Here is a 20,861-nt window from a genome sequence, read left to right on the forward strand (position 1 = left end):
ATAGAGTATCTTGAGTTTGAAGGGACCCATAGGAATCATCAAGCCCAACTCCTTGGTGCTTGCAGGACCATTTGCATATGGGAATTCATTATATTGAAATAGGAGTGTTCAGTGGGGTTAGGCCATACAAATACACAATAGTAAACAGCAGAAAGCTAAAAAAGAAATGTTCACTATTTCAACAACAGGCTGCACTGCAAGACAGTCTTTGACATCCTTCACTAGGGGGCTGTTGCCTGTCTCCCTCCTTACTACTCATACTCTTTCCCCACTGCATTTTGCTAGAAAATATTCCATTTCTTTTCATCCTTTTTCTTCTGTGCATTACATTTCCTAGTAAGAGTAATCTAGGAAAGCCCTGTAAGTTCAGAACAGAGCTTTCCCCTTTGTCATTCCTCAGCTAGGTATCTATTTCAACCACCAGTTTTAAGCTTCTGTCAAACAGAAACTCATACCCATTTACCTGGTAATTTTAGTCTCATTGATAATGATTTTTCTAGCCCATAGTTAGATGAAAACACAAGTAATTCAGAATGCGAGACATATTTCTATTTTAAAGGTGATCTTATAGCTCAAGGGAAGGCAACTTATTATTAGAAAAGTCATGACTAATATTTGTTTATTATAACCTTGCCCAAAGGTTGTTTGTGTCTCATGCCTAGAGGAGGCCATGACATCCCTGAGGTATGCTAGTCTCTGAACAATAACACTGTTGATGTAATTCACTGGCACCTTCCTCATGGCATCACTGGAGGATGCCTGATGATGCCCTTGCACCATACTCTTTTCAGGATTCAGGTCTTAATTAACACTTTGACTCATATTAGCCCCAATGGTAAAACCCTCTGTGCAGTCATTAGTAACAGTTCCATTCAACTCCACTTCTGATTTCAGAGAAAATGTGACCCATCAGACTTAGGAAGACTGAAACTTTAGGTAAATAATTCAGCCTCATTACATAAAGTTTATAAACTGACAGCATAAAGGTAGTCTATGTAAAAAGCAGAAAGAGAAATGTATATGGAAGGAGAAGAAATCATCTTAGTAGAAATCAATAGATCAGGTGCAGGAGATAATAAATGTCTCCTGTGCATAAAAAAATGTACAGGAAGGATTCAAATCAGAAGTCATTGAAAGTTCTGGCATACATCTGGGATAATTGCAAATAGAAAAGTCAGTATAAATATCTGAACTGCTAGGAGCTACTGGACTAAAGGACCATCCTTCTCCTAATTTAGTCTTCTTTTACATCAGGAAACTGAATCATACTGCCCTTTTCAAAACGTGACCATGTGCTTGCCTAAAGTGAGGTAGCACCTTTCTTCCACATTCACAGAAAAACTGTTCTGAAATATTTCTTAAAGTAAGCATGGACATAATGATTTAATTTTCTTAAAATTTTAAGATCAAACTACCACAGACCCATATAAAAACCCCTACACTAATCTTGTGTCTTGAGAAAATATAAGCTTTTGCTGTGATAACTTAAAAACATCAACCTTATATGGGTTGAAGAGAAAATGGTGGGAAAAATTGTGTATTCACAAAGGTCTCCAAATGACTTACAGTAATACTAAGTCCACAGAATGCCTCATAAACACATACCCTCTGAAGAAAAAGAGGAAAACAAGAAAAACATCAGACCTATTTTCAAGTAATTTGAACAAATTAGAGAAGCTTTGGTCCAGATAACACTGATGCACATTGTGTATTAGGTAAACAATGGGAACTGGAAGAATGAAATCCTGCTAAGAACCAAAGACAGGACAATGGGTTCCTCTTGTGGTACCTATGCACAGACAACAGACTGTGCAAACTTCATTGCCTACAAGAAGGAGAGTCCTCAGGGCAGCAGCAGCAGTTTTACTCACACTGATTCTTCAGCTGCATGGAACTGTGCTGATAAAAGGACTCTTTGGGTGGGACTTATCTCCCCCAGCTTTAAACACTTACAATATAGACATTTAGATTTGAGGCTTCTCCAGCTGAGAAAGAGAGAGGTTCTTCTCAGCTATAGTTCATCCCATTTTAAAGTCTTGCTCAGAAAATGTCAGGTCAGTCCTGACTGAGGAGTGCCTGTTTTATTCCATTGAACAAAAAAATGAGCTTAGGACAACCAGCTGAGTAGACATCTACAGTTGGTGAATTAATCTCTCTTTCTCCTCTTTTTCACTTTAAATGATACATTCAACCTCATTTGCAAGCCTATTTGAATACATAATTGCCCAAGGAAATCCAGACTGCTTTTCCATCCTTTAAACCTATTTCTAATAGTTCTACTCTGAATGAAGTATGTTTATTAATTCATCCAGACCCCTCCATGTGTTTAGTCAGTAGGAACCATACAAAGCAATTACCCAGGTCTGGTGTCTTACAGGATAGAAGAGAAAGGGACTGCTGGCAAAAGCACTTTAAAAAAACAGATACTTTTTTATTTAAAGCATAAATAATTGTGAAGTCCCAATGAAGCATGGCCTTCACACAGAATATGATTGAAATACAGGTTAAATTAGCAAATCAGAAAAAAAAATAAAGCCATGTTTCTTGTTTCTCCAAGCTCATTACTGACTATAAAGTACAGTGATCTTCAAGTCATAAACATTCATGTGCGTCACCTAGAGGAATATTTTCCAATCTATTTATAACTTAATTTCTTACTTGGCCATGGTTCCTATCTGTCGGTCAATATTAGAAACATCTGCCCTATGCCAACAAACGAGTTCATTTTTACCATGAAGTCAGGAGCCATCTTTCTACATGTCATGTCTTATTCACATCACACTGACACTGCCTCTAAGTGTATAGGTAGTAAAAATAACCATGAAAGCATAGTAAATAATAAGTTTCAGTAGTAAATAAAGATCTTGTAAAATACTAATAGAAAACTTGAACCATTGGTACTCACCACCAAGGCTTTAGACCTGTTACTTAGAAGTTTTTCAATGTCTCTGGCTGCAATTTCCACTAGCTGACGAGGGTTGTTTGCTTCTACAGTATACATTGCTGCATTTTTCAAATAAATCTGCAAAATAAAAATATGGAAATAAATCAAAATGACAGTACACATTCAAAATAAGCCAAGTGACTTGACAGAAGAGGCATCAAGATGTCATCTGTTCTTACTGGAGCTTCATAATGACTACTGCTAGGAAAATCCAATTGGGCCCTGTGAAAGAAGTACTTCACCTTTTTGTCTGAGAGGTAGAAGCTGACACTAAAAATCATTTAATAAATCTTCAAAATTGACCAGTTTTAGTGACAAACTAACCAACTGCAGAATGCTCCAGGAATCTGATTCCCATGGCATGCTAAGAGAGCAGTAAAATGGTGATCCTTTAAAATTACTGAATTTCAAATAAAATAGCTATTGCTGAATTGAATTCTTCCTTGAAATATGAAATACAAATATACCAATTGAATTAATTCATTTAAGTTATACTAATTTAATCAGTTTAGTCCCTTTTCTATTTATTCATATGATAGTATTAGTATTCATAAGGAAAGAGAAGGAGGAACAAGTAAGAGGAAAAGAGGGAAAAGCAGAAATACATGAGGGGAGATGGGGAAAAAAGATGAGGGGAAGAGGAAAAATACAAATGTGTTTCTTCTCTGTCATGAATAAGGAGCCATTAACTGTTTTCAAAGCAGAACATGTATATGAAGGAGATAATTTTATCTGTTAATCAAAGACACTACAGTGAAAAGCATGTAACCATAAGAAGGAAGGAAGAAAAAAGAAAAAAAAGTGCATTTGCCTATCTCTGTCCAACTAGAACTGAATAAAGAAAAAAATACTATATTTGGAGTGGAAATAAAGGAAAAAAAAAAAAAGTAGATACCTTTTATCTTGATGGGCAAACGGGGAAAACTAATTTATGCAGCCAACAGATGGCCTGAGTTTACTCAAGTACTTTGCCTCTGCAGCACTGCCTGGTGGGGGCTGTGCTGTCTCCCGGGGAGTCATTCCAGGCTCAGGCAGGAACGGGTCCAGGACTAATGCACTGGCTGCCATCCAGCACGAGAGCCAAAAAACTGCCGAGCAGACTGAGCCTGCCAGCCCCGCCAGCTCTCTGGGGTTAAGGCTTTGGAGACCTTAAGGAAACTCACCACATTACACCTCTGGCGCTTGTAGCTGATAAGTACCACAAAAACTTTTCTAAAAACTACAGTTATAGATGCAAATTGTTATCAGGCATGTCCCATAAGCTGCCACAGCTTTTCAGCACTTACGAATTTTACTAAATTTATGTTGGGTCTTGGTTTGTTGTTTATTTTCCTTCTGCAGTCGTTCCTTTCCACCAGTAACTGAGCAATTGGAATAAGCTTTATTCCTCTTATAGTAATATTATTTTTAAAAACTCCGTGCACCATGAGCAGGAAATGACTACAACAAATGACAGATCCTAATCAACTCAGATTGTAGTCTGGATACTTTTGAGGTGCTTGATTTTCAAAACAGCCACACAAAAAATTTATCTCTGGATAAACCCAAAAATCTCTTTTTGAGGGGTTTCTGGGTTTTTTGAGTTAGTTTTATTTTTGGGATTGGGAGTGCGTTGGTGGGAGGATTTTTTAGGACATATCTTAATAGTAGAACTGGCCTATAAGCCAACAAACAAATTTGGAAATAAAGACATTTTATTCTACAATTGATCACTTCAGAATTTTATTCCTTTTTCTCTGAAACAAATTAAATTTCCAGTCAGCAAATTATTTGGAGGTAAATTGACTGTCGTGACCAGTCCTACAGACAAGGCAAGAGTAAAAATCAGTTTTATGGATCTAGACGGCTTGAATCAAGACTGGAAATTTCAGAGGAACATCTAAATTGGAATGACCATCAAATCTTTAAAACTTTCAGGTTTTCACATTGTCAACAACCATTCACCCTGGTCACAGAAGGAGCAGACACTGCAATATACCAGGTGTTGATGTCTTGGTCTTTGAAGAGAAATGTAATGGCAAATTCTTTAAACTTCATTTGTGACTGCATGCAGTACACCTCAATCAAAAGTTACTAAATTTACAGAAGAATGGAAGCAAGATTTTGTAAATGGTGTAAAAAATACAAAACAACTTTCACAGAAGTTTTAAAATAATAAATTTAAAAATAATTTTAAATGGTTCATATATTTCACTTGTGAAAATGTTTGATTGTTTGGTTTCCTTTGTTCAATTATTTCTCGTCTCTTTTTTTTTCCACATTTTTTTTCCACAATTTCTCTTTATTTCCTACTCAATATTGAAAACAATAAGAAAAAAGTAGTATGAACCCTTTTCATTTGGGGTTTCAATTAAGCAAAAAATCTAAAATTTGGAGAAAGAATTGCAAAAATGCCATTTCACAGTAATTAATCTTTTCACTCAACGTGATAAACACCAAGTGAGCCACAAGAAAAGAGAATTCACATAGAGACAGAGTGAAATATGCCTTCAATTAATGCAGGTTTGAAGCAGATGGATGACAGGGATGATCTGGAGATTGCACTGACCAGATATATAAGGACAAGTGCTGTAGTGATGATTCTCTGATACTTTTAAGCCCTTAGTGAAATTTAGTTTCTAACAGGCTGTGATTGAACAGCCTCAGTAGAAATTAAGGGGGATATTATAACTGCATTCACAGAACCACCAACCAGAAAGACAATATCTTATTTGACTTAATCACACAATCACAGAATGACCTGAGTCGGAAGGGACCATAATGATCATCTGGGACCAACCTCAAGCCATGGGACCTTTCACTAGACCAGATTGCTCAGAGCCCTATCCAAGCTTTTCTTGAACACCCTTTGCAAGTGTCTCACCACATTTAGAGTAAAAAAATTTCTTCTTATCACCCGATCTAAACCTACTGATTTTCAGTTTAAAGCCATTCCCCCTCACCCTGTCACTACTTGCCCTTGTAAAAAGTCTCTTTCCAACTCTCTTGTAGCCATTTTTTGGTGCAGGAAGGCCACCATAAAGTCTCCCCAAAGTCCTCCAGGATGAACAACCTTAACTGTCTCAGTCCTTTCTCACAGGAGAAATGTTCCATCTCTCTAATTATCTTTGTGTCCTGCTGGACTGGCTCCAGCAGGTCTGTGTCCTTCTTGTGCTGTGCTCAATGTAGAGCAAAGTTAGAGTAAGCCATACTAGTAATGCATTGAGAACCTGGATGGAAAATTTGCACTTTTATCCCTGTATCTAATTTATTCTTCCAGCAAATGTTTGACCCTATAAACCCCAATTTGAAAGCACTCACATTTTTCACACACCCAATTCCTATAGGGAAGTTATTCCCATATCCTCAAGTTTGAATGGTTTGAAAACTGCAGACTATCAAAGCATTAGACAGGGGGACATTTTCAGGAAAAAAATAAACATTTTCATCTTTCTTCTCCAGCACCAGCTATGAGAAAAATTCAAAAGTCTGAATCACATAACAAGGAGATCATCACAACAAGAGATGGGAGCATCATTAAAACTTTATAACAGGCATTGTAGGTCCTACCACCAAGAAAGCCTGACTGAGGCTGGCTTCACAACTTGTATTTGTCAGTGATTCTAAAAAAAGTAAAATTCAGAACAACTCTCGCCCAAAATAAAACCCTTTGAGATTTATACAACACACAGAGTCAGTGGACAAGATTCCACACAGATTCAGTCCTGAGTCAGAGACTTTCTTTCTCGCCTTCTTTGTTTACCTGCCATGGCAGGGCTGGGAGCACCAATCTATCCTGCTTCTACTGGCAGTGAAAGATTTATCCTGCAAACTCCTGAACAAACAGCATCAGAAATTACTTGGAACTTCACACACTTCTTTATTTTCCTGAAGTGTGAGACCTGTCTCAACTACCAAGGAGCAGTCTAATATTCATTAATTATTTAGGAGGTGTGTACATAATTTATTTGTTGCCTACTACCCTTTTCTTTAATTCACTGTAGCACTGCGGCAGTTCAGCACAACACTACACAGGAAAATACACACTTCAGGATACACACTTCAGGATTTGGCACCCTGGGACAAACTTTTCCTTCTCCAAGCGTCCCTCCTAGCAGTCTAACAGAATTAACAAATGCTTATCTCAAATGGCCATAAAGGCTATGTGGCTTTTATATAGATTTATGGCTATAAAGAATGTTATTGGCAAAGGTGTGCTCATTCGTCTTACAAAATACAATTTGGCAAGCTCCGTAGCTTGTTATAAGAAGTTAATTTGAATACAATTTATTAAATTGCTTTAACTAAATGAATGCAAGTTTCTATTGTTTTTTACATCTAAATTATTTTTTAGTACTTTAATCACTAATATTTTGCTAAAAGATCTCCAAATTGCCAGTAAAACCCTGTCACTTCTCACAGAATAAAGCCTCATTGCATGACTAAGCAAAACCTGTAAGGTCATAGCACAAAAATACTTTAATTCTTTTCTAAAGTCAATAGTCATGCACTTCTTTATTTAGGAAAGACTATATTAAAATTGCACATAATGATCTACAAGGTTTTAGGGGGGAGAACATGATGGAGAGAGTCACATTAAGGTGAAACAACACAACAATAGTTGAATGTGACAAAGATTAGAAAAACTGCCAGCTCCTCAGCAGAACGTGCCCCTCTCTGTTCAGCCTTCAAGGACATGTTTATAAATCTCTCACAAAGAGATGTTCTCCTTGCTTCCTACAAAGCTCGCCAGGGCAAGTCAAACACTTCTGCATAAATTGAGAGAGAACGAAAGACATTATTACATAGCTCTTGCTGTATTGTGGCAGGCATTTGGGCTGGCCCTAGCATTGACAATATATTTAAATGGCCCTCACGCTGTATCACACTCAGAAAAAGAATTATTTTTAACTGCAGTATAACTCCTTTGACTCTTTGTTTGTTTGCTTTGAACATGTGAGTCACCCAGTTTAGAAACAACAGAGCCTCTCCTTCAGGCAGTGGTAACTTGGCTGAGGGCCCAAACATAGGACATGAACATGCCAATCTCATTTCCATCACTGAATGCTTCCATGGACACAGAAATCAGAACAGTCAATGTCTTCAGAAGTCCAAACCCAAAATTTCAAAAATTAACCAAAATCACTGTAATTTTTCCAGCTTTGGAAAAGAGAAATTAAATAGCTCAACAATTTCAGTTATACTTATCTGTACAAGGTAAATCTATGGATGCTTTTATTATTTCAATACTCCTTTCAAGACCACTTAGCTCAGCTGGGCTGAAATATCTCTGTCAACAATCACTGCCTTATCACCAAATGCTTTATGGTCAGCCTAGACCAGCTGGAGTCTGCCATGATGACAAAATAGTGCTGAGCTTGTAGTAAAATCAACCAAAATTTTGTGGTGGGTTTTCCCCCATCTCCCCTGAAATCAACCACACCAAACTACTAACAGTACTTGTGAAATCTTGACCCAGGTTTTACAAGCTTGTGCACTAAAGTAATCAACCTAGTTAATAAATTTTAAAAATCCTCCTGAACAGAGTGAAACTTAAATTAAGGCTGAGTAAAGTATTCTCTTTCTGCCCACTTCTCACTTTTGGAAAGGCCCTCCCTGTGCCAATTCTCCCTGGTCCTTCCAATCTTTTTGTTTTCTACCACTTTGTAGCACTACCAGGCCTCAGTGACCATGATCTGTCTCACCAGGAGCCTCTGCCTGTACCCTGGGCCATCAGCTCCATTTCAGCCTAGTCCTCAGCTGAAAAAAAGAAGTTCATTTCTTACTGAAATTTTGGGTAATGTTAAAAATAAATAAATTAATAAATAAATAAATGATTAAATTATTAAATTATAGTTTTGTTAAAAAATTCAATGTTGTAAAGAATAAAAGTTTCTGGTTTAATTTTTTTTTTTAGCTAACAAAATATCAATTAATAACACACATACATTTTGTAATTTTAATTTCTGTTTTTACCAATGCCATGAAGTTACGTCATTATGTCACTTCTGAGAGAAAAGCAGAGAGGTGAGATCATGTGACAGACATCCAAAAATATGATGAGATCTCGAGAGCAGGAAAAGTCAGAAAAAATAAACAACCACTTTCTAGTTTTATATTACATTACATTCTATCATTACTATATTATCATATATCTAACTTTTTTATTATTGCAGATATTCTCCTTTAACTGAAATTTTAGTAGCCAGAACCAGTATGTTCTGCCCAGAATAAGAAAATTCTATCTTCTTACTAGTGTATCTTATTTCCAAAGTTATAATAATAGTTTCTATTTCTATACACATCCCAGACTATTTTTCTTTCTGACAAGACACTTCTTTTAATCAGAAGCAATTCATTGAGAAACTCATTGAAAAATGCTCATTTCTAAGAAGCATTCTGTGTGTTCAAAGGAATAAGTCTGAGTATTTTATAGGTCTTACTCTCTGCTCCATATAGTGCATAAATAAGATCACAGCTGCTCCCTAGCAACTCACAGATGCCTTCATTCCTGAAATTCATGGCAACGACACAAAGGAGGAAACCACCCCAGGAGTTTCCTGTAGCTGTTGCTTTTCAGAATCACTTGCCTGATCACTGACTGCTCTAAAGGTCTGGGATGACAAGTGACAGGGCAGCTGATGTGCTGAAAACCATGGCTTACCATAGCAGTGATGTGCATGTTAGGAGAAAAAAAAAATATCAGAGCAAGTTCATTCTTAAATAAAACACTCAGACTGAATTCTGCAAGGTGCTGGGACCACTTACGCCTCAGTTAACAGCAGAGAGAGGATAAGCAGTGCCAGAGTCAATGGGCTCACTCAGGTGCCTACTCAAAGGGAAGCATATAATCAGGCACACTTTGTAGGAATCATCAGCCCCTTTTGACTGTTGATAATTAATAGAGTAGTCCAGAGGACTTTCAAATTAAGAAGCAATTTTTGTAATTGCCACTTTGTATTTAAACCTTGATAAAACAGGAGATCAGCTTTGTACTTCTGCTACTTTACACAGGAAAAGCAGATTTTACATCCCCCTTTGTTAAGAAAAGGCATTCAAAGGTATTCAATTTTGCTTCCTAGTGATAAAAATTCAGTATTGAGTAACAAGATGACATCATTTATTGGTTTCATAGCAGTTTTAACTCAAGCTTTTAGCTGAGACTGAGTAAGAATTCAAAAATCCCAGTTCATGAGTACAAGTGGATCTTTCTTGTAACAGAAGAAGAACAATGGGAAGATAGTGTTTCACATTTATTCCACATTTCTGGTACATCTGGAGATGGGCACTTATGTAATTTCTCAAACCCACTTATTCATAGGAAATTTTGGCCTTAGCTGTTCTTAATGCAATTTGTCATCTACTGACTCTCTCCCCAAAAGTAATTTTAAATCTCAGGGGACTTGAATAGTTTTTCTTTTTACTAACCACAGGACTTGGAAAATTATTAGCTCTAATGTTTGGGATTTTGTTTGGTTTAATGCGTGAATTTTTTTTTAAACAAAATATTTAATTTTATATTCAGCTTCTACAAAAACCATCCGAATAAAAGTACCAATAGGACAGAATTTATTACTGTTGAAGCCAACAGAACATTTTAAATTAATCAAGAACAGTGCTTTGATCAAAGATTACCCAGATCATCAAACAGTAATTAAAGCTACGGTAATATTAGGCCATCTCTTCCCTTGAGCTTGAGCAAGCTTTGTTAATGCAGCCACCTATTCTTAGTGACTTACAGCTGCTTTTGTTTGCTGGAAGAAGGAAAGCTTCAAAATGTCAGTTTATTGCTAAGGGAGTAGAGAGAGACTGGCAACTGTAAATAGCAAATGAGGGTCCCTGTGTTTTGACAATCTCTTAATTTCCATTTGGATTACAAAGAAAACTTACAGATATGTATTCAAATTTCCCAGCTTGCATTTTTAAAAGTGATTTCATTTTCCTGACATCTCATCATTGGTCAGCAATGTGTAAACTCAAGAGAATTTAGTTTGGAGAATTCTACTTTTAATGCCTGCAGCTTTGGTATTTGGTTGCACACAGAACATAGCAGTGGCAGTGGTACACCTCAAATGGGACACACATTGTTAAAAAAAACTGTTAATAACTTTGGGAGTCACTAACAAGGCTAAACCATCTCATACACTGTTATAATTCTGGTAAATGGACTCTGACTCCTCAGTGAATATCTGAAATGACCACGTTTCACTGCACCAAACCCTTCATAATTCCATTCTAAAAGTAATCCTGACCTCTCTTCCCTTCACCACACCCCTCTCAGGGACAGCAGACTGGTGTCCTCACCTCAGGAATGAGGGAGAAGACAAATGTGAATAGTGTGCAATAGCCTATTTATGCTTAGAAAGAATTCATGTGTTTCAGAGGCTGGCTTCGTACACTCTCACTCAGCCAAACCTTCTGATATCTATTTTATTACACATTACTAAGTTAATTTAAAAAGTTAAATGGAGTTGCTCTCTTTTTATCAATTCTTTCCCTTCTTTTCTTTAAAAAAACAACATAACAAAATTGCACCTCAGAGAAAAACTTCAGTTGTGGATGACCAGAACCACCCATAAATACGGCCTGAACTCAAGGAAGTTTCAGTAAATATAAAACTGGTGACCCAATGAGGATAAAAGTGCTTCAACAGCTTCAAAATAGTTGACTTGTGTAAATTTTCATTGCAAGATTATACAAAAATGTGGTTTTGCTTTATATGGGTAAAAAGTCTTTTCTATGTTTTAAAAAAAGTTGCTTGGTATTTTGTTCCACTGAGGACAACAAAAAGAGACAAAAGGAGAAAAGAAAGAATATAACACATTTCTGATTTTTCAGATCAGTCATTGTGAACCTCACTGAGTGGCACAATTTGAATTACTTGAAAATTTTCTTTATTTCCCAAATTTTACGCATTTAAACACTCTCCTTTCTTTCTTAGAGGACTGGAGAGTACACCCATGACATACAGGAAACAGCTTCATAGTTACAATGTTTGTGTCTACAAGTGTTGTGGTATCAGTTACATTTTGCATTTTCAGCGATGAAGAAGGATGGACTACACAATATATTATTATTTTATATGTCAGAAGTATCTTGAAATCCAGGGTAAAAATACTGATAAACTCCTCAGGACTTATGGCATTCACAACATTTCAATCAAAAATTTCATTTTCTGATGAAATTCAAACTTACAAAGTCCACAGCCAGGACCTCCAGAGAAATGTCCACCAAGTATATTCATTTGGGTTGCTATTCTTAAAATCAACAATCTTTTTAAAAAATCCAGTTCTTGCATTTCTTCTTTTTACTTTTCTTAATCATAAAACTCTCCATTACTTCAGCTTTAACAAGGGTGAGTGCAGCATATTTTGGAATGTGTCCATATATCACCAAGGTCCATCTGCTAGCTCAACAGAGAATAGTACGAGCTACAAAATCCTTTGCCTTTGGCTAAAGCATATACAAATCAAATCCAACTTGATACATACAGTAGTTGAAAATAAATGTATAAATGTATAAACAATTAAATAATAAACTATAGAGCTGGTAAAAATAAATAGAATTTTCAAATCCATGTATCTGTTTAATGTTTTCAAAATATAAATTCAATTTTTTATAAAGCTTTTGCTAATTCATTCAATTTACTTTATAAATGTAAAGAAAGAACCGCATATATATCATGCCAGTCATTGAGAAAAATAGTAGGAATGAAATTGTTTACTGCTAAATTACCTGCCAAATCACCTTCTTTAAGCAGGAATTATAGGCTCCTATGACAATAGGGAAGAGCATCCAGATACAAGTCTTACATGAATTTTAAGTAAGCTGTTGAAGCCTCCCCTTGCACAGACCTCTACAGAGATAATGAATGAACAAGACAAGCACTATATGACAGCCTCCCTAGGTCTAAGTCAGTGGTGTGTCTGTAGGGCTTCTAGAACAGAGCTTCTAAGACTAATTTAGCTAAAATCTGCAGAACCCAACAGAAAGTTACTCCAGGTTATCATTCCTTGTGGCAGAAGGAAGCTTTCCTGAACATCCCTGCTCCAGGGCAGTTCAAATCAGAGATCATCCTCTCTTACAAGCCATTCATCCCCGTTAAACTCCAGAGACTGATCCAAGACCTGGAAAGCTGAAAGTGTGGCCTGGGAAGCTGCTGCCAATGTGAGAGCTTGAGCAGACTCACACCATCTGTGCACTGGGCACACAGACCTCACGCTGAGCAAGGGATGGAATGTGCTCCTGCAGGATCTCGGCTGGGCTGTTCACTGAAGAAGAACTAATTATTATAAAACAGCATTCAAAAGACAAAATAAATAAAAATCTTCTAACAATTGCTGGTGGACTCATTTTGTGAATGAAACTCATCACCACATATCATATAGCCACACCTAGCTCTTTTTCTTTTGTAGGATGAAACAGTATTTTTATCTCAGTAGGAATATCATTTACAGGCCAAGACAGCCTATATGGATTCACTCTACAGCTCCTGTTACTGTAATAGCAGCATGCCTTATGAACATCATGCATGGATTGCTTTTGCATAGATATATCAAAAAGGAAACAGATTCAGGGAGTAGAGTTCCTTGGAACTGCCTCTCTATCTGATGCTTCGTTCATTTATGCCATTGCCAGAAGAAGTTACACTGCACATGATGGCATTTTTTTGGTGTAACAGTCATAGTGAAGCTCCAGTGTGTTTGTCACATCAAAGCTCTTTACACAGACCCATATTTTTTAATTCAGTGTTTCTGTAAAAGAGGATTCTCTTCAATCAGTTTGGAACAGACAAGCACATGCATTGCTATAAGGCATATTCTCTAATCCAAGGCCTTCTTTTCTGGGTACTGCAGGGTTCCCATCCTACTCTCTCTCCTGTGCCTAGAGGTATTTTAGGAGCTGGATTCCAGAAGCATACTTGTAATAGTTTATTAGATTAAATGAGCTGTCAATTAGCTTAGTCATGAGTCTTTGCTGTGAACAATCTATGTAAAAATGGAAGTTGTGCATACTTTCATGAAAATGGAACTATGTACTTAGTTCTGTAGTTCAGTAGGTTCTTCACTTTTTTTTTCCTGTATACTGAGGTATCTTTTAAATCAGAATGTGACTTTGAACTTTGTACATTTTTTTCTTTTCAAAGACAAAATACCTACTGAGAAATGCAGCTGGTGAGATCAGCCTCAATATTTATTTTGCTACATGTATTTTAAAAGTCTATTAAGCTGCTGTCTACTCCTTCTTATTTTTTTTCTAACAGTCTATTTGCCCTATAGAAACTATATTTATTCACACCCTATCATTCACACCAGAGCAACTTCATAATGCCTGAATGCACAGAGAGTTCACGGGTAAGACAAAGTTACATGAACCTTCTTAAGCTGAAATGACAATTACATGACTATTTGTTGCTGTTGTTTTGTTGTTTGCATTTTTTTAACATAATACTTCTAAAACTAAAAAGAATATACTAAGTTGCGCTTTGTTGAGAGACAGTTAAAGAAGCATACAGGACAAGATTTTCCTGTGTATCCTGTATTCCTGCTTTCAAGTCTCAAGTTGTACATACAACATCTCCTTATAAACATTCCCTTTGCTTTTCTATGGGAAAAAAATCCTTAGGAAGGACTAAACAGTACCTTCTTCAGCTGGGCAACTACAGCAGCAATAGACTCTGCTTTTTGTGGAAAAATCTGTTGGGTTTTTTTAATATTTTTTACCTGCTTGGCTTGTAAATTAAATGTTGTTAGTCATGATTCTTAGCAAATGTAAATTAGTGTAATCCACTGCAGTCAGTGGAGCTCTGCCAGTTTTCAACCAGCTGAGTATTTTGGCATCTTGAGTCCCAACTTCCTGCCTTGTTGAAGCAATCATTGCATTACTGTAATGGGGATATTACACTGGTATTGCATCCAAGTTGGAGTTCGCCCAGATCTCACCTAAACTCATAGTAATGTCCAAAAAGGCAGGATTTAAATATGTGCTTTAAATCTATTTTTGGAAGACTATTTTGAGACCATTCCCAGAGAGTATCCCAGAGGATACGCTGACTTGGAAGAGCCCCATAGGGATCATGGAGCATAACTCCTTGGCCTGTGCAGGACACCCCAATCCCAGCGTGTCTCCTTTGGGCATCACAATAAGCAGCTCTCCCCTGCCTCTCCAGCCCCTTGTTTCTTCTACCCCAGTTATGCTACTTTACCTGGTTCAGGCTGTGGATGAAAGCAGCCTCAACATAAAACTTCTTGTTTTAAGTTATGCCTTATTTAAGGTGTCCAAGCTTTCTTTTGCAATTTTTCTTACTACAGGCATTATATTGCTGTCATCATTGCTAACAAGAGAAAAGGTATGTATGTATGTATGTATGTATGAAATTTGCATCAGCACAAATATATTCATATTTTCAGAGGCAGAATCCCTAATGAACTAATAAACTCCTAAATATTTTGTCTTCTTAAACACTATATGGAATATTCATTAATATATTATTGTGAATCCTCGCTATACAGGTATTTTCAAAAGTTGTGATTTGTGAGAGTTACAATAGCTACATTATATATGCAAAAGGAAGAGAAAGAGTGGTTAGTCACTAGGACAAGATTGTAATTCCAAATCACCATAAGAAAATTGTCAAAAAGAAATAAAAGGGAATCCTCTTCTGAGGAGATTCTTCTCCTTAAATATGATTCCATGAAATTTAGTACATGTTGAATTCAAAAACCTTAAATACAAAAAATACTTTCCCTAGTGCTCTATCTCCACACTGCAGATTAAATTAGACTTTTACCAAGGTACTGATCTCAACAGGACAGCTATCCACTTTCCACACACCTCACCTGACTTTAACAGTCATCTACATTTTTATTTTTTTTATTCCTTTATAAGTACATATTACACTCTGAGTTTTACATCCTTTCTGCAGCACGTCACATTTGAGATGGCCACGATACACACAGGATCACCATCCAATTTCAGAAGGCTGCAAGCATCTGCCCTTCTTCTCCTTTAGCCCAACCTTTTATCCCCCCCATGTGCATGCACTGCTCCTGTGTGCCCTCTGTTCCTTTGGAGGTTGCTCAGTGCCCCTGGGCACTCCATGGCTCATTGCTGTCAGTGCTGCTCACCTGCTTTCCACAGCTGCACCCACTGGGGATGAGGCTCAGCCACAGCCCCACTCCCAATCACTACCTACATCCTTCCAGTCAAAAGTTCTCCCAGTCTAAAATCAAAATAACTGAGAATTAAGATAGTACTCATATCCCTCTCGCTCATGGTGATGAAAAAAAAAAAAAAAAGAAATTATAGCTCTGCAGAAGAGGCCATTGTACAGTGTATTTCCCTGCAGCACAAAGACACCCAAGGCACATCCAAGCACAAATGAACCCCGAGATACTTTCAGCAAATTATGGGAGCACCATTAGCATTGCAGCTAATTGAAAAAGCTCTGGTTTATGTTAATTCACTCTAGATGAGAATGTATTAATTGTGCTACTTTGAGAGCTATCTTGGTCACTTTAGACATCTTCACAGAAGACTTAATTGCACAAAGCAGACAACACAGATCCTAATTTCAGCTGAATCAGTGGGAATTCTTTCCCGGAGTCCAGGGAAAGATTGACCAGGCTGTGAAATGGTTATAATCTGTTACATGTTCTTGCTAAGAGCTTTAACCTCACACTTGGCAAAATTAAAATTAATTTTCCCTAGAACGAGGGAAGACATTTCTCCTACCAATCTGATTATTACAGCTTTTGACAGAAAGTCATGTTTACTATTTTATAATAGGAGCAATCTGCTCCTTCTTTTTATATTATTCATTCTGCTTTTAGAGAGAGAAGAGGCAGAAAACCCAAACAAATTATTTCTTTTTTCAAGTTTACATGAAGACTACAGGTTTGATCCAAACAGTTTTGGAGCTGAAAGAAGAAATAAATCAGAAAAAAAGCTGAAAATTCAATCTGACTGTAAACATTTTAAAAGCGTGAGCATCTGAAGGCAAATTCTGTGAATAAAAGTGACAAGCATGCAGGCATGCTGTTTTTCATGTCTTGTAGTCTCCATTTTTTCAAGATTGTGGTTCATTTCAGAAGAGATCTAACTAAATGTTAATAGGCAGTGAGCAGGAAAAAAAAAAAAAAGGATGTCATTCAGAAATGGGAAAGTGACAATAGCCTGTAAACAAGAAGAGAGTGGGAGAGTGCATGGGTTACACCTTTCAGGGCTTTGCATTTTCTCTTGCAGCCAAGAGAGCTAATTAAAACCTCATGTCTAGAAAAAAACATCGTGACACATAGGTCAAACACATGGCTTTGATACAGGGGGATATTTTACATGGAAACATCCTCCTTTCATGCTTTTAATCCTTGGATTACAAGCACATATCGACCATCTTGTGAATATCATCACTATTTCCTTGAAGTCTTGTAAATTCTGGCTTTTCAAAAGAAACTTACCTATAGTATTCACACATTCATGTTTTTGTTTTTATCCACATGAATGGCACTGTGGCAAAGCTGGTAGCACTACAGATTACTAGGCTTGCCCAGTAGTTTTCATTATAAGACTGTTTATATATTTGCCAAATATCAACAACATAAACTGACATTTTCCTCAGGGGAAAAAGAGAATGAAACATCAATTTCTTGGCTTTTCATTATCTATTTTACTATGTAGTCCTTACACAAGAAGGCATAACAAAATGGTTGAGACATTAACTCATAGTTTTGGTCCAGTTAGAAATCCTGTGTAACTCATTCTCCTGTTACCTATTCATTGTAGATTAAAAACTCAATGCTGTGTTTTTAAAGATATGTTTTAGTCTCCCGTGTTAAAAAAATTCTAGCCTGAAAAGGACCTGCAGATCATTGCAGAGATTTAATCAGCTAAATTGCTGAGAACACAGGTGTATTCCAAGTCAGAGACATCACTCCTAGAGGATGTCCCACCTCTTCTGCAGTTCAAGATCAGACTTGCTGTGGTCTCTCACGTCTACACAGTGGGAGAAGGAGGAGAGGAAAAGTGAATGAAGGAGAAAGAGAAAGAGACTGAGATATGGAAACAGGAGATAATAGACTGGAAAATAGCAAGCAAAGAGTAAGGAGAAAATGAGACTGAAAAGGAAGGTGAAATAGAAAAATCATACAGGAGAAAATTACAGTCTGGGACTGAGAATTAGTGATGGAGGAAGGGGAAGAGAAATTCCTGTGGAAGAGAAGAGATGAGAGTATTGTGACCGTCTGGCCACACACACCTTTTGGAAATGCTAAGAAAAATGAAGGAGTTAAAAGAGAAGTGCTGATCTGGAAAAAGCTGAGAAAGATCCTAAAATAGAGACAAGAAACTAGCGTAAAATAGAAAGGCAGACTGGCGAAGCAGCAAAGGCAGGAGCTGAGACAGAAACATAGCATAGGTTGAGGAGAAATGAAAGGCAGCCAAACAACACAGCAGGAAAGGAATGGAAAGTTGAATGGTGAATCAGTAGCAAGATGCTGAATGGAAGGGAAAAAAGAGACACAGCAAGTGCAGAACAGACCAGATCACACCTATATTGGATAAGCAAAAAGGGACTTGTAGCAGAAAGTTCCCACCAGAACCTGGAGACTGATGATTTGCAAATCTTGTTGTCCTTTGTCAGCAGAAACATGTGCAATCCACCTGCAAAAACTCCAATGAGAGTTCCATGCTTCCAAACCTTACATTTCCTCAGGAAGCTCAAGTACTAGACGTTTCTGCGTTGGAAACCCATGCTTGCAGGAATCTGGTGATTTGTGTAAGGATTTTAAGATTTTGTTTTCAGTTTATTTATGGTTTTTAAAGATTAAAACATGCATCTAAAGCATCTGCCTTAAATTGTGTTGCAATATGATGCAGTCAAATATTAGGAAAGGCCAGAACTAAAATAAATCTGGCAATTTTCATTTATGTTCATTGTGCATGCAGTGACACAGCCCTTCCTTTTATAAGACAGTGGTGATCTCATCTGAGCTAATGGACATCTGAGCTAATCATCCAACCTCCTCTTATAGTCAGTAATGACAAAATGTCCTTCTGGGACAGGATACACACAAGGCATGAATGTCTGGGCAAAAGGTCATTAAGGTCAAAGGAATTCGTTAATACACAATGCTAAATCTGACAACTTCAGACATTATTTTTTCTGTGTGCTTCTTAACGGCTTCAAGAACCTTTTGAAGCTGCTCAAACCTCTGCTATCCATTTCATGGATCATTTGGAATAATTTTCTGAAAACCAAATCTCAAGGCTTCACGTCCAGTTCCCCAGCACCAGGGGCTTTTGCTGGAAAACAATAGCTCAGTTTCCTGATGCAGCAGCAAAATTCCCTGCACCTTAAATCAGACATCCATCAGTTCAAAGAAAGAGCCATAGATCTTGTGCAGGGATAGGGAGAGGTATGATCATATGGTTGTATACTGGATTGTGATGTATACATACAAAATTGTATAGGCAGTGTAATTCTGACATGCTCTTAATCGTGCCTTCATTTTTCTGCAATGGCACATGTGTTATGACCATCTATGAATAGAATAATAACACAAAAAAATCTCAATCAGAGATTTGTAAATTCTTCTGTAAAACAAACTTGGTGTTAAATTTGTACAGCTGAATAAAAGTAGTTTTCATTCTCATCTGTGTTTCTGCTAACCAAAAGCTGCCTTACTTCATAAAATATGTGTCAGAAAGCTAGGTTCCCTTGTTAATAGAGAGCAGAATTCTCCAGCACTGTGAATGGTTGCTTCCTGGATGCCGTATTTGGCAAACAGAACATAAAAGTGCTTGCTTCAGTGGAAGTGTTGCAACAATGGCAAGCCTTATGTCTGATATTGCAAAGCTGATTAAATATCATTGAGAAAATGCTGCAACACTGAGGGCGAATTGATGGATGTCTGTTCTTCATTTCTCTCTCAGCAAGCACTGCAGAGTTTAATCCCCCAAAATAATTTTTGTACATTGGGATTAAATGACTGTAAAGCCTAGAAGGTGCAAGCCCTTCACTTTCTAGTTACAGCAGCCTAGGACACCTCTTCTTACTTCAGCAAGCCGGTCCACTCCGCTTGCAGTTCGTGCGAGCGTCACGAGATCTTCTTGCATCTTATCCACCCATGCTTTTATCCTGCAGAAAACAGAAAAGAAAACAGAGGCATCCAGTCAGATCACCGACAGATGAAAATGTCATACAAGCACATAGCACAGAAAAGGGGAAAAAATAAAAGGGATAAAGTTGAATACAAAACATAAAAGACTTGTCTTTGAGATTTTTCTTCTACTCAGCCTTGTTGACCTGAATCCGTTCATACAGCTGTCTGTGGTGGCCACCGTGCTATGCCACCTGTAAACCCAAGAGTGAAATCATATCTCTGAAGCCAAGCTGTAGCAAAGATCCCCACAAGAGAGCTGGCACACTACCTGCCAGGGCAACCTGCCTACCGTGCAGCTCACTCCCAAAAATGCCCCTCCAGAGTGCCCCAACGTCCTTCTCCCAACAGACAGTGCAGAGAAAAGCAGCAGCTGGAAGCAGGCTTACAAACCACACTAGATTTTCTGGCCTGTAGCCTCTCTTCAAGAAGCAACAGCAGGGCAGTGAGCAGTGACCACGAGCTGTTTTGGAAAGACACGTTTGCTCCTGGCTGCTGTCACCAGGGAACAAGTGATTTGCTGCTGTGTCTGCTCTGCTCCCTGTGCCCAGTAAACCTGACTTTCTGGAAATGCATGGGATCCAACACAGTTTTTGTGCCATGTCACGTTCTGTAGCAGGAAAGGAGCCATGGTGAAAGTTTATTCCAGTAAGATCTATGTTCAGAAGGTTGTCCGGCCTACCTAGCCAGAAATTTTCAAGTCCAACTCAACTCTCACACTATCCCTGCCATTATGCCAGCTTTCTGCTCTGAAACCTAGAACAGATAAACATATTTATTTC

General features: G+C 37.5%; 1 protein-coding gene across 3 annotated transcripts in view; it reads right to left on the bottom strand.

Moving 5' to 3' along the window:
* The window catches only part of CACNA2D1 (calcium voltage-gated channel auxiliary subunit alpha2delta 1), a 359,280-nt gene that overhangs the window by 288,957 nt on the left and 49,462 nt on the right, over positions 1-20,861 (bottom strand). For all 3 annotated transcript variants that reach the window (XM_041474556.1, XM_041474555.1, XM_041474558.1), the window contains exons 2-3: positions 19,976-20,057; positions 2,906-3,022 (exon numbers count right to left, since the gene is read on the bottom strand). In XM_041474556.1, the coding sequence (XP_041330490.1) occupies positions 2,906-3,022; positions 19,976-20,057 (199 nt within the window). The remainder of the gene's footprint in view (positions 1-2,905; positions 3,023-19,975; positions 20,058-20,861) is intronic.

Source organism: Pyrgilauda ruficollis, unplaced genomic scaffold (genome assembly GCF_017590135.1).
Source record: "Pyrgilauda ruficollis isolate IOZ18807 unplaced genomic scaffold, ASM1759013v1 scaffold33, whole genome shotgun sequence".
In the NCBI taxonomy this organism is placed as follows: domain Eukaryota; kingdom Metazoa; phylum Chordata; class Aves; order Passeriformes; family Passeridae; genus Pyrgilauda; species Pyrgilauda ruficollis.